At 39.3% G+C, this 14,943-nt stretch overlaps 1 protein-coding gene and 1 pseudogene across 2 annotated transcripts; both read right to left on the reverse strand.

Annotated features, from left to right (window-relative positions):
* Positions 1–499: 499 nt before the first annotated feature.
* Positions 500–9,542, reverse strand: LOC308641178 (glycine N-acyltransferase-like; the record flags this gene model as incomplete). The annotated part of the gene is made up of 6 exons (XM_081279488.1): positions 500–925; positions 1,297–1,468; positions 2,801–2,927; positions 5,764–5,871; positions 8,546–8,641; positions 9,480–9,542. The coding sequence occupies 6 exons, from the start codon at positions 9,540–9,542 to the stop codon at positions 523–525; spliced, it is 969 nt and encodes a 322-aa protein (XP_081135614.1). The 3' UTR covers positions 500–522.
* Positions 4,388–5,385, reverse strand: LOC308635062 (RING finger protein 11-like; annotated as a pseudogene). The gene is made up of 2 exons: positions 5,364–5,385; positions 4,388–4,835 (listed from the first exon to the last, which is right to left on the reverse strand). The product of its transcript is annotated as an RING finger protein 11-like (transcript).
* Positions 9,543–14,943: the final 5,401 nt, after the last annotated feature.

Below are 14,943 nucleotides of genomic sequence, written 5' to 3' on the forward strand. Positions count from 1 at the left end.
GTTAGTCTTTTTTCTTAACAATTCTTCTTGCTATGTCATGTACATTGTGTTCAGCCTAACAGCCCATATAATTTGTGTGGCATATATTTAATGTATCTATAAAGCAGCAAACAGAGGAAAAGCTACTCTCTAAAGATCTAATGAAGAAAGCCCACTTGCTGATCACTGAAGGAAAAGCCATAAACAGAAAGAGAAATAAGTCATAAAATATTATCAAGGATCTTCTGACCCATTCGTTACGAGTTCCAGAAAAAGTAATTTGGAACATTATGTAGCTGATGAAGGATGCGGTGTTAAATCACAGGGGTTCAATACAGCAGCGACATTTTCTGCTTCTATCTGGGGAACCTAAGGGAAGTCCATGAGTGATTTGAACCCAGGGACAGGAAAGTCCTGTCGACCATTCACACTCCTTCTGCAGAGCCCAAACAGGAGCCCTGACTGCTGATTCAGTGTATTCTTTCTTTCTTCCTGCCATTCACTCCAGACCCACCCAACACCAAGTTGTGTTCAGCGCCAGCTTCACATCGGAGAACAGACCCACTGGTTCCAGGCACAAGACATGGGGATGTGTTGCAGAGTGTAGCTCATTTTTTGCATAGCTGTGTTGGCCCTGGCTGTGTGAGAATAAACAGGAAACCCACGTTTGGCCATTTCCTGGGCCTGCATATAGACAGCATAGGAGACGAGGCCCTGGGTACGGTATTCAGGCAGGGTACCTCCCATTCGCGTTTCTCCAGTGTAGTCCATTAATGTCCAGGACACCGGGTTCCCCTCAGGCCCCAGCAAACAGGAGCTTGGGAAGGTCTGGATACAGCGCTCAATGAATTTCTGGCTTCTCTCATTGCCACCAAAAGGCCATAATTGATTCACCAAGGCAGCATGGGTAATACCCAGGGATGAGATTTTAAACTTCTCTTGGTTGCTATGGAGAGAAAGAAAGGCCCATGAGGATAAAGGTGTGTATTTGTTCTTACCTCAACAAGCTGGAGAGACAGAGAAGAGGACACAGCGAATGCAAGTCCTAGAGTATGGAGAGCTTGTGATGTCCGGGGACAGAGAGGAGGCCAGCGTGGCCAGAGGAAGCAAGCAAGAAGAACAAGGTTAGCAGCAGACCCAGGACTCACTCTAGGTGGGGAGGAAGGTAGTCTGAGTTACTCTTTTTTAAAAGACAATTCTTACCACTTCATGGAACACTGATTGTTCCAAGGAAAGAGAGCAAGCAGGGCGAGAAGGCAGGACCCTGCTTAGAGGCAGAGGAATGAGCAGGGAGAGTTGGCATTTTATCAAACTCACATGGCCTTGGGCTTGCCATCACCAGGTGATAAAGTCTTTGTATCCAGCAGGGAAGGGATTAGTTTCTTGATGGTTTCAGCTGCGATGAAGAGAATGTTCTCTGAGCGTTGGATTTTCAAAGATTTCGTAGCTGCAAGATTTTGTATTGCCTCATTCAGGCTCGACTGGCAACCTAGATGGGTGTATGAGGAGAAGTAATGATGAAAACACCTTCGAGAGAGGTGCTCTTCACGGGAGTAGGAAATGTCACATTTAGGGTCAGAAAACCATGGTTCTGGGCTTGGTGTTGCCACCATGTGAATGGGCGTCTAGTTTCAGGATTTTTGAAAACTTCCTGTTTTATGTAAATAAAAATAAGTCCAGGGATGAATTCATACATGGTCGTGTTGTGAGTGGTGATATCAAGATGGGAACAAAGTTTTCTGGGCTATATAATCATGTAGTTTTGATAATCAAAGAGTTGTTAAAAAAATTAGCCAACATCTACTGAGCCATGTTCCCAATGTGATGGATTATTTCAGTAATAACACCATTTGAGCTCATCTCCTGGTATCAATTCCCTGGAAGTGTTCACTCCTGCACTGTGTCTGACATTTAATAAGTGACTTGCATCTACTAATGAAAAGAGCAAATTGAATGCAGAGAAGGCTTAAAGCACTTGCCCTTGGGGCTTTCCCTCTCTTTTTGATCTTGTTTATCTGGAGACCAATATTATAAAAGTAGCCTAAGCTGGCTTATAGGAGACACGTGCTTCTATCATGATGTCACTAGAGTCCAAAACCAGCACTGCAGGCAGCCAGAATCACCATTCAGACATGTAAAAGAGGCCATGCTAAAGCAACCATACCTCCCATCAACTCAGGGTGTGTGATATACCTAGAAGAGACCAGCAGAGGAACTGCCTGGCAAAGCCCAGCTCAGATGGTTGATTCACTTACTTAGGAGCTTACTTATGCAGCAAAAATTAACTGACACATCTTGGTATTGTACTAAGCTCTTCTTATTCACAATCTCGTTTTTTTGTTTATTTATTTATTTTTTTAGTGCTCTGTGCTGTACATACCATTATTACTCTCATTTTTATATGTGAAGAATATAATCTTAGGGAGGAGAAGTCACTTTGCTAGAGTCACGGAAACTATTAGGCAGATACCATCCTAGACAGCCTGATTCCAGAGGGCATCCTGGGAGATTCTCTACGGCACAATGAATTGCTATTCTGACTTCAGGAGTGGGAGGTGAAACTCTGCTCTGACACCCCCGGTAAGCCCAGTAAGCCTAAGGGTTATCTGTGAAAGATGCCATGAATTCTTGATAATAGGAATTACATTATGGTTGTCCAAATGAAACCCATTCTTTCCCACAGTTGAGGATTTTTTGCACCTTTACAGGTATAGGGTCAAAAAACTGATGGCTAGTGAGGATCTGTTCTTTGAAGGAGAGATGTATGAACTACTTGGGGACTCAATCAGGACACAGGGGTGAGTCCATTCCTCTCACTTACTCTGAATCTGCAAATGCTGTTTCCAATTGATCACTTCTGGAGAACCAAGGAATTCCTGACAGTTCTGGGGATCCTTGGAGTAGACTTGGTAAGTATTGGTGTATTGATCAAGGTCATCTGTCATATCCTATTGTCATTGGGAAAAGGAGAAAGAACACATTCCTTATAATTTGTGATGGCAATGCTAGTTCCATTGTCTGATTTTTTAAGTAACAAAACATGGCTCTTTTTATTGGTGCGATTGAATTATTTCTGAGTCATTTACATCATGAGATCAAGATCAGAGATTCAAATATTCAATTGGTGATGAAAAATTCCAGAACAATATTATTCTCTACCCTTATGTTACATTGATCTTTCAAATCAAACATACAACCATTTAGACAGGATTGTTCTATACTCCAATCATTCTGATCAAAAAAAGAAAAGGAAGCAATGAAGGAAAACTTCTGCTGCAAAAATACAATTCAAATACTTGCAGAACTCACAGACTAAGAACATGACAGTATTAAATTTAATAAAGATAATGGGATTAATATTTCCATTCATATGTAATAAAATCATACTGGAAATGCTTTCTTTGAAAAATACCATAGTTAAAATTGTATTTTGAGAAAAACAAACAAGCCTCATATTCAGAAAGATCCCTTCAAAGTATTAAACAACAGATAAAATTATTTGGAAAAAGGAGACAGAGGAAAATATTATCACAATGAGGGTAGAGTTAGAAAACTTTAAAAAAATTAGTTGGAAAATGCTACAAAAAATTCACTCATGAGTCAGCTATGACATTACTGACAAATTTTGTTGCTTAAGATTATATGTAGCCGGGCACGGTGGTGCACACCTATAATCCTGGAGGCCCTGGAGGCTGAGACAGGAGAATTGCTTGTTCAAAGCCAGCCTCAGTAATTCAGTGAGACCCTAAGCAACTCAACAAGACCCTGTCTCTAAATAAAATACAAAAACGGGCTGAGGATATGGTTCAGTGGTAAAGCGCAATTCCCCAGGACCTAAATAAATAAATAGATAGATAGATAAATAAATTAATAAAATCTAAGATGATGAATTCCATTTTTAATAGAAAAAAAGAACTATACAAATAAGCCTCAAACTATTCTTTTGTATGTGCCAGTGAATGTAGTTTTTAATAAAACTTGGACCTAAATACTAGTAACTTCAGAAAAGAATTTGGGTGGAGAGGAGAAGGTATTTCATTTAGGAAAAATAACCACTCTCTTTTTTCCAATATTCAACACACACAATTTAAACATACAGAGCTTCTGTAACACTTTAAAAAAATTCCTGTGTACTGAAGCAATAACAAGATCCAACTACATACAGTTACATTTTTAAGCACTGGCTCAAGACTTTACATAAAAAACACCACTGTACTTTTCTCTCCTAAGTTCCTAAAATATTACATACTTTCCTCAACATCTGCAGCCATCCAGGAATTTTTAGGAAACTTATGCACGATCTTAAATCCTAATCCCTGATTCTTTGGGCTCAGTGACAAAAGATCAGAACCACCCAAAATGATGGCTCAGTGGAAGTCAGAGGAGAGACCCTGGCTCAGTCAGCCTCCTAGGTTGAAAGTAGCACTGTGTCAACTGGCTTCATGCAGGACGGGCACAGGGTGGATCTCACCAACCAGTCAACTACACAGTCCAGGTAATGTGCATGCACAGCAGAAGCCTAACTGGTCTCTATAAGCAAGGTCCGTCGTACAGATCACACATTCCAGGATCTTTTGATCTCTCTCTTCCAGGGTCATAAATTCCTTTAGGTAGGTGCTGTACAAGGCCTATTTTTTGAACTTTCCTAATTTGTTTCTCTTTTAGTCAGCTCAGTTGCCATCCAAGTCTGGCTAGGTATCGGATGATAAACTGCAACTGGAACTTGTTCCTGACGAGGTGGCAGTGGCTCCTGATCTGCCTCTGTCCCCTCCCCAAGGCTTTTGGATAGGACTGAAACTCATGAAGCGGGGAGATAGCATCCGAGATAGGGGATTGGAGGCACGTTCCCCATCTTCCTAAACTGGGGTGTGTGATCTCTTACCTGTGTGCTGTTCTGACAGTCTTCTCTGTATTTTCATATTCTTTTTGTTTTTATTTTGTATTCTTTTAATACAAAATAAATTATTTTCATTGGTTTTTTAAATTATAGGTAAAATTATATGTACTTATGTACAAGATGTTTCCAAGTACAATCACACATTACTTAGCAATAGGGATATGTTGTGAAAAATGCATTGTCAAGAGGGTTTGTTGTGCAAACCTTGTAGATTATGTTTACACAGATGAAAATGGCTTAGCTGTGGTGAAGGTACTTTTGTGCAAGGATAGTCATTCAAATGGGTGTTTCTAGAGGGGGATGGTTGCTGGAGACACCTGTTCCACCATCTTGCTTCACCTAATCCCCTATTTTTTGGAAATTTTAAAATAAGCATATGGATTTTTATCTTTGAATTACATTAACTATTTAGTTTTGTTAATTTTAGGTCTTTCCCTTAGCTGCATATGGAAACTATAGCATTGAAACTTAGTGCTTTAGAGTTAACCTGACACATTGTGCTCTATCATATTTTCATAGTCCCACCCTTTTGATTATCTCTGGTGAGAACATATTCTTTCCATTCTTGGCCTGACAAAAATATACTTACCTACAAAATCAAGTTTAGATGAAACCTCCAACCAAAAGTGTCTCTATCATTACTCTGAAGCCTCCTCCTGGAGCCTCGATAGTAAAAGTTAATTAATTTTACTTGAGCTATTTCTGTTCCATCGTATCTCACACTAAGTTGTAATCTTCCTGTTTATCGGTCTTTTCCTCCAGGATGTAACATTATTGAGAATGGGGACTTGTTTGACATCACCGTGATGGACTTCTGTATCTCTAGGTTTTACACACTGCCAGATACATGGTAGGCATACAGAAAATATGACCACCTGGCACCTTACCTGTTCCTGAGGGCGGATAACCACCGTATTGAAATCAGGCCATTTGTCTACTAAAGCCTTTCGGTTGAATGGGTTTCCATGGTTCATGTGAAATACAGTCCCATAAACCTGCAGGATTCCATGGAAGAGAGGTCAGATATCAGAAGGGAAAGGCAGAGTGTCCTGTTTGATCAGGACAAAGGTCACTCCTATACATTGTGACATTATGGAAGTCAAATGAGAATCTAGGTCAAACAATCTCCATCTTCTAATTTCTTTAACTTCAATTAATAGGAGCTTTTTCTTTCCATTAAATATTAATCATAGGTCATGTAGCAAAAATATTTGCACAAATAAAATGAATGACTTTAGGAAAACCATCCTTTACTATAGGATTCAGTATCGTGTTTTTCCAAACTTTTCTTCTATTTATACACAGAGGCATACAATTATAAAAATGAAGTTACTGATACTTGTTGTTTTGCCCACTGAACATATGATAGACATATTTTTAACCTGTTTTCAATTTTTTGCTTTCACACCCAGTTCTTCCTGGAACATGCTTGCCCTGCCATGTTGTACAGGTTATAGGGAAAGAGGATGAAAGAGAGAGACCAGGATGAATGAGAGCAAAGCTGTAAACAGTTAAGTGTCCTTGTAGTTCTGAGGTTAGAGAAAGCAGTAGCAGATCAACACAGACCTCATGAAAGTTGTGAAGATAAGAGTTCAGCAGATATCAGCATGAAAGTAGGCTAGTGACCCAAGATCAAAGGGGTGCAGTACACTTGATTGATTCCCAGGATGAATAGACAATGGCCAAAACTATACCAGTATCCTACCCTGCTGCCGCCGTTCACCCCATATGAACTACTGATGTTAGACCAAGGAAAAGAGAAGACATACAACATTTCTAAATTATTTAAAATTAAATGATTAGTTAAACTAAGTTGTAATTAACTAGACTTTTTTTTTCCTACTGAACTCAGAACATAATGAGTGGAACACAGTGAGGCAGCTAGTACAATTTGAGTCATTTGGAGTTGATACCTGTACTTATTTATTATTAATATTTTTATATATTTCATATTAATAATGTTTATTATTTAATATGTAAAAGAATAGATAGACATTTTCTCAACTGGGTTTAAAGTAAGGATTGAGTGAGACCCGTAATATATATATATATATATATATATATATATATATATATATATATATATATATAAATTTAGTACTCAATTCTTACTTTAAACCCAGTTGAGAAAATCTCTCTCTCTCTCTCTCTATATATATATATATATATATATATATATATAGATAGATAGATAGATAGATAGATATATAGATATAGATATATATATAGTACCTGGCATACAAATATTATTGATTTCCATTCAGGGAGAATGTATTTATTTAATATACAACCAAAGTGGAACGCTATTCCTTCATAAGAAGTAAGGAGCCAAGACAGCCCCCTCATCTCACCACTGCTCCAACAAAAGACCACTGGGAAACACCACGAATTTCCACAAAATGTTGAGTCCTACTACCACAAGAAATAGAGAAATTTAAATTACAAAATTCTATCCTAAAGCATTAAATAAAATTTTTTATCCTGGAATATTTTTAAAAATAGTCATTCATGAAAATATCTCAGGCTGGTGTCCATGGACTGTCTAACTGATGGAGTCTCCACAAAAATAATCCTGCTGGTCAGGCAAAGGCAGTTGAATATTAGGTAATATTGACTCTTATTAGCAGAGGCTGCCAAAAACGGGGGCCTTTCGTTTTGAGGGGTTCTTTTTAACATTATTTTTAGATGAGTTGATTTGATATAATTCTGGCGGTAATTAAAAAACAGGACCAGTTGTTTCATTAATTGATTTCTAATAAATGCATATATAATCTTCAAATAAAAATGCTGATATTTCTCTCTTTTTGTCAGAGGGGAATAACAAACCTGTTAGAAAAATGAGGAAATTTGATGTCCATCTAAAAACGTATGTATTTTATAGGAGTGTCTTATAAAGCAATACAAATCTAGAATTAATTTTCCTCTAAGTAGACACACACACACACACACACACACACACACACACACAGAGTTATACTTAGGCTCTGCTGGAGTAGCTCATTCCCCTTTCATTGCTAATGAAAAACACAGGCAAGAATCTAGATCTTGTAAGTTGCTCTTACATAGTTCTGAAAGTGAACATTTATATGTGTGTGTTTTTATTTAATTCAAGATTTCTGATCAATTTTTACTAGGTTAAGGGAGGTACTGGGAGCCAGGCCCAAATGGCTGAATAATACACATTCAGTTCAGAGCAATTAAGAAATCCAAGTCAAAAGAGAAATCAGCCTGTTACTGATTTCCAAGAGACTCTGACGGTTAACCTCTCACCTGGCAAGTGTTCTCTTAAAGTGAACAAATTAAACATTAACATGCAATCTCACCTAAACTTTGGAGGAAAACTCGGAGAAAATCTCAAGTGTTGTTAAGGAATGTTCCTTGAAAAGGATCCAGGGGAGACATTTTTCAGCTGGCTCGAAATGAAAGGCAGTGTTTGGGCTCAGGAATACCTGTGTTCATGCCATAGCTTTGTGACGCACTATTGGTGGCATACGGGGCAGATCATGGACATAATAGCAAATGTCTTGTAAAGAGGTAATAAAACTTAAGTGAGAGGAAATACAAAGCAGTGCCTGGCTCCAAAATGGGTGCAGCGTGAATGTGGGTCTCCTCTCCTCCCTTTCACATCATGCTTCTCTTCCTTCCTCCCCACAGCAGTACCACTGTCACCTTTATGGATTCAGGAAGGCTCTTCCTCAGGGATTTCTCCAGGGTCTGCAGCATCTGGGCACCTTGCAGCGGGAACATCGTGGAGGACACCTTAGCCTAGAGAGAGAACCAAGGAGCAACCAGGAATGAGAGGAGCTGGAGGAGATCCAGAAACGAGCGTAGCAAGGTCAGTGTTAATGGCCAAGTCTTTCTCCATCATCTCCTCCCTGAAGTCCTCACCAACTCCAAGGGGAAATAAGACTGGCAGGAAGCTGAGGATCCCTTTCTTAATTTTTCATTTACTTTTCTTACCCTTCGATTAATTCTACTCACCAGTTTCACTTTAAAGTAATAAGCACATTTAAAAAAATACATACCACACCTTTTAAATTTTAGTTTCTATTAGTAATTCTCTTGGCCTCTCTAGTAACGAGCTGTGTAAACTTGGGAAAGTTACTCAACCTCTCGATTCCTTGGTTTCTTCAAAAGTAGTGGGGATAATAGCACTATCTCACTCAGAGAATTTTTGTGAAGATTAAATGAATGAATACACATGAAGTGTTTAGTAAAAGTCTTGGTAGAGGAGAAATTACTAGGTTAAAAAAAACAGCATTTTTACAAATCTGACTTATTCCATTTAATAGGACTAACCTGAACATCACATTCTAACTACAAAAAGAAAAAAAATGGAAAGAGGATGTGTCATTGTGTTCTGTATTGGATCGGTGATATTTGGAGCTCAGGAAAGTAAGTGCTAAACTCCTCCAGCGACTGGGACAGTTGAGGCTGGAGAATCACAAGTTCAAAAGCAGCCTCCGCAACTTTGTGAGGCCCCCAAACAACTTAGTGAGACCCTGCCTCAAAATAAAAAATAAAATGTGCTAGGGATGTGGCTCAGTGGTTAAGCATCCCTGTGTTCAATTCATGGTGTACATACACACACACACACACACACCTGGCCAAGTGTGAGTTTCAAAAAACTGGAAGGGTCTTTTGCTTCTGGACAAGATAGGATCATGGATCTGGCTATTTTCACACATGAAACAATGACAACATCGTCTTGGAGCTATTTCTTGATGACTGACTCCAATGATTGTGTATCAGAACAAAATTTAACACAAACTTTGTCAACTAAAAAGCATCTGATGAAAAAATTTGGAACACGTGAAGACACTGGTTTAGATGAATGATCTGGGAGAACAGAAAGCAGTAGAGAGGCAAAGAAGCAGAGTCAGCAATAACTTTCCTCCACAATCAGGAGAAATAGAACCTTCAGCGAAAACCTGTCTAGAGGAGATGCTTGGGACCTGGGGTCTCAAACTTTCCCCTATGGTAAAAGTCACCTGCCTCCATCCCCTTGTGATAGTCATTGCAAATGACTGTCTTACCTGAAAAAAATAAAATAAGCATTACCAGACCTAGAGCTCTTAGAACTAACAGATAAGGACATTAACTTAGCTCCTTGTGTTTAAGAAGAGAAAGAAATGCATAAGAATGGTGAGAAGCTAAATGAGATCTTATGGAAATAAAAAACCACTACATTTAAAATAAAAATTAGGCAGGATGTGATCAACAGTGGATTAGACAGTAAAGAAGAAAAGATTGATAAGTTAAAGGCGCAGCCATTGAAACTCTCCAAAAGGATACACAGGGAAATGGGAAAATGTGTACTGTTAAGATGTTGAGGACATTCAACAGAGATAGAATAATAGTCTCTTCAACAAATGATGCTGATTTTTATTGTTAAACAGTCAAGATGACTTATCTGATAGACCTGAGTAGCTGTCCCTTTCTGACTGTCGATGTTAGAGGAAAACTATCATTCACTTTGCTTCTTGGTCTCTCTGCTGCTTTCTGCTCCCCAGATCATTTATCTAAAATAGTCCCTATTTCACTTTGGGTCACTTATGAATTTAAGAAAGCAAAAAAAAGAGAAGCCTTTAAAACATAAGGTTTTCACAGAAAAGGAGCATCGGTGTGGCCACAATCGAGTGAGACAAAAATTAATAAATTAATTAAAAGCCAAGGCCACTCAGTGCTCATGCTTGAAACGTGAAGTCAGCCTTATCAGCAAAAACAGCCAGACATCCTCCCCGCAGTTATCATGTGACCATGACTTCTGTACCCCTGTTCCTTTCATCCGGCTGCAGGAATAAAAGGGTTAATTAGATTTGCCCTGCTCTCTGACAGGATCCATGCCAGAGCAAAACCATGCTTCCTTGGATCCTCCCAAAGTCACCCACCTCCAGCCACTCCTGCATGCTTGCTGTGAATGCACCACGGTTCCCCCAAAGTGTGCTCTTTTCCACATTGTGACAGACAACAAACCCAATTTGTCAAATGACAGGTGTGCTCCAGGTGGTCTTTGATTAGAAGCTTTCAACAAACTTCTTCACCACGAGCTCTGAGATGTTGGTGCCTACAGGCTTGTTCTCTGTTCACTTCTACTTCCCAGGCCTCAGGGACATAACCCGCAGGACTATAACCCTCAGGACCACTCATTATGTAGAAAAGTACATGAGTCTAAGATCCAAAGTATAATTTGATGTTAACTCTGTGGGGTGTCATGTGACTCTATTTCTTTAACTGTTCAGTTTGGAATCACCCTCCCTCCAAGAATGTGGACACAAACTAAGAACCGAGCATCATGCTCATTAAATAAGATACACTGAAAACTGCTAAAGCCTGTCACCCTCACGGGAGCCAACAGCCCTGGGTAATGGGTAATGTCAATGTCCTTGTGTGCAAAGTTCAGAATCTTTGACCCTGCCAATCCCATAGTGGAAATTAATCCAAAGAAAACAATTTAGAAGAACAAAACTGCTCTAAATAGAATTTAGAGCACGTAATAAATAAAATTCCAATGTCCAGAAGAGGGGAAGTTAATGTTAAATATGATTTAGCAGGGCAATGCAATTCTAAGGTATTAAAATAATACACACAGGCATAATATATAATACATACAGGTGTGGGAGAGTGTTAAAGTAAAATTAGAAAATTTAGGATATAAAACATTTTATGTATGACATATACAGTATTAGCACAAATTTGAAAGACAATATAGATTGTGATAGTAACGTTACAGGGGGAATATTTAAAGTATGATTTGTTTGCTGTACAATTTAAATTAACAATCTGTTTATTTCCTTTCTGACTTTAAGCTCAATCTTCTCACCAGTCACAAGGAGAAAACTGCCTACCTTACAATGTAACCATAAGGATTCAATATGGTCATGTTTGCAGTGTCTCCCAATCTCTGGATATTCCATTCACCCACTTGCTTCTAGAAAGTCATCCAAATCTCTACTCACTCATTTATTAGATCAGGGAAGAAACCTCTAAGAATTCTGTCCTTTACAGAACAAATGCCAGATATACGTTTCTCAAGTTGAAGTTACTCCTTTTCCTTGGGCATGTGCTCAACATAACTCTGTATTAGCATTTGGATTTGGTTCACTTTCGAGGAAGGAACGCAAAAAAGCAAAGAGTATCTTTAAAAAACTCAAAAACATTATCACGTATACTTAAGATACACAAGATCTTATGGGATATATACCGATAGGAAGAAGGCTTACTAAAGCATAACCCATTCACGCCACATAATCACTCATCTGTTTGCATCTGACAAAAATAGCTAAAATCGATTCATTCAGCGTGACTCACACATGCAGTACCAGTTAATTGCTTTTAGCTCTCACATTGTACATCCGTCTTCACACTTGTTGATTCTACATGACTGCTACTTTTTGAGAGGAGTCCTTACCTGAAAAGATATCTTCACACAGTTCTTCTCAGATGTAGCTAGGATTAGACTTCCGAGAGATGGAATTTCCCTCTGATGCAGTCAGTCAGTGGGCTCTGGAAGAGTGAGCGAGTTTGGATATGTCTCTTCCAGAAATTCCTGAGATGTAACACGGACCTTGCACTAAGCTGGCAAAGATTTCTGGATGTCAACTGTAGTGGAAAACAACACTTCCCGTCAGGGTTTCTTGTTGAAAAGTCATGCAAGGCTGCGGAGGTTAGCATGTGCCCTCTGAGCTTCTCTTCCTGAAACATCACATGCTCTTTGCCCCCACAGATCCCGCCATTTCTATGTAAACCAAAGCTGTGTGGAACTCACAACAGGCAGATCCTGGAAGCAGGGTCAGATTATGCAGGGAATGTGTCGAGTCCAGCTCCAACAGGGGGTCTCAGGATGGTGAGGAGTCTGCGAAAGGGGGGTGGAGAAACAACACAGACACCAAAGTGAAGGTGCTGAATCCCAATCTTTACTTGTGAAGTTAATCATATATACTTTTCATTTTGGCAGGCTCACAGTACTTTGTGGTTACAAAACAGGAATCATTATTCAAAGAAACAAAATATTACGTAGCTACAATTAGATAAGAAGAATGTCTCTTGGCTTAGGCATAAGCAAGCATTTTTCCATTCAGTTCCCGTATTGCTTTGAGCTGTTTCCGCTTAGTTAGCTTTTAATAATAGTTAGAAATGTCCCAGACTATGGGCCTATACCTTGACTATTCTTTCTTAACTTACTGACTGGAACTGGTGCCACGGTTACGGCAAGTGGTTAACTTGCTATTAATTGTAATCAAACAAGAGTAAGAGCACAAACCATTGTGCACAGGAACAAGAACAAGTTGCCCAGTACTAAGCACTAATCTGTCTTCTTAACATTAATTCTTCTTCTCTAGATTTTAATTTAATTTCTCAAAAACTTCCTTGACAGGAATACAGGGAGTTTTTCATTAAACATTAACAATTTATGCTCCACAGCTGAACCATTGCATTTAGAGCAAACAGATCTATTCTTTAGAAGTAGTTGCATTAATTGGGAAAGTCATGTTTTTTCCTTCATACTTAAGGTCCTATGAGAAGTCACAACTTTACTTATTAAAGGAATACAGAAACAAACCAGCCCATTCCCAGAAACACTGCTTTCCTCCAGAGGATGGACACCTTGCGCCATCCACCTCAATAGGGCCTTGCCTTTGCCTGAGTCAGGGGAGGGGTGCAGCAGGAATGCCCCCGTCCCTTTCTTTCAATTCTCAAATCTCTGCAGCAGGAACAATGTAGTGGGAAAGTATCAGTGAGGTCTGCTTTGCAGGATTCTTCTCTGACCCTTTTTCTTACACATAGGCTGAAGAGGAAAGTACTTGCATGAAGTTAGTAAAGCTTTTAGGGTCCTCCTTCTTTAGGATAAGCTGTGCCTTCTCTCTGCCCCTTTTCAAGGCTGCTATTTAACATCCAATCGTTCTGTGTTTTTCCTTCTTAGCCTGGCTGTTATAGAGAAGGAAAAAAGACTTTTTGTGTTGAAATTAGACAGGAATTAAGTCCAGAGCCTTAGCACTTCCTCTGCCATCTTCAGAAGGGAAAGGAAGGTTCATAAAAAAGATAATTTGAGTCTCAACTCCACTGTGTGAGAAAACCAAGAAGGGAATTCTGACACCAAGCAGGTCCTTGTCCTCATCAACACTTTTCTAGGATGGTCAACAGTTTCACTGTGGATAGGAGAAGAGATTCTCTGACCAGAGGAACAGGGACAGGATTCAAAATAGCTTGTATGTTCCTTCAGTCAATGGATTCGTACAGTCCATGACTGCATGGATTTTTCTCTTGTCCCCTTTTGGAGTCCTGTCTCTTCCAGAACATCAATTGACCTTCTTGTCTCCTGTGTTTGAAGTCACTATGATTATCCATTACTCTTTTGCCAATGCCAAAGTCCATTGAATCTGTTCTGTCACCATCAACAGAGTAGACCCCCTTTTACCCGAGCAGATTCATAATTCATAAAAGCTACCTGCAGTAGAAGAGTGTGGTCATCCTTTTCCCTAGTCCCAGAAATCAGACCCCTCCTCTTATGTGTCCTTGTGTCTTCTGTGTCCACATTACTCAGGCAATCAATCACTCAGAAGACAAAGAGGATATTTGCTGCCCTTGAAACTTGCACATTTCTCTCAATCTTTTCTAGTTGTTGCCCTCCCTGCTGTAAAAACAACAACAAAAAGCAAACAAACAAACAAACAAAAAAAAACATGTGTTAGCCAGGTGCAGTGACACAAGCTTGTAATTGTGGCAACTCTGGAGACTGAAGCAGGAAGATCACAAGTTCAAGGCCAGCTTCAGCAAATTAGCAAGACCTTGTCTCAAAATAAAAAAGGGCTGAGGTTCTCAGTAGTTAAGTGCCCCTGAGTTCAATGTCTGATACAAGCCGTTGCAAAAAAGGATGTGTTCTGTCAAGAATCTTTCCTTCTTTTCTTTAATTCTGTGGTTATTAAGTATAATAATATACTTAATGCTGTGTTAATATGTGATCATAGACACAAATCTTGTCACACTGTTTGGGATCGGATACAAGGGAAAAGCCTCAGCATTGACTTTAACTGTTTTTTGCTGGAGTCTGAGTGAGGTGCTGAAAC

The sequence above is a fragment of the Spermophilus citellus genome (assembly GCF_964194105.1).
Source record: "Spermophilus citellus genome assembly, chromosome: 2".
NCBI classification, from domain to species: domain Eukaryota; kingdom Metazoa; phylum Chordata; class Mammalia; order Rodentia; family Sciuridae; genus Spermophilus; species Spermophilus citellus.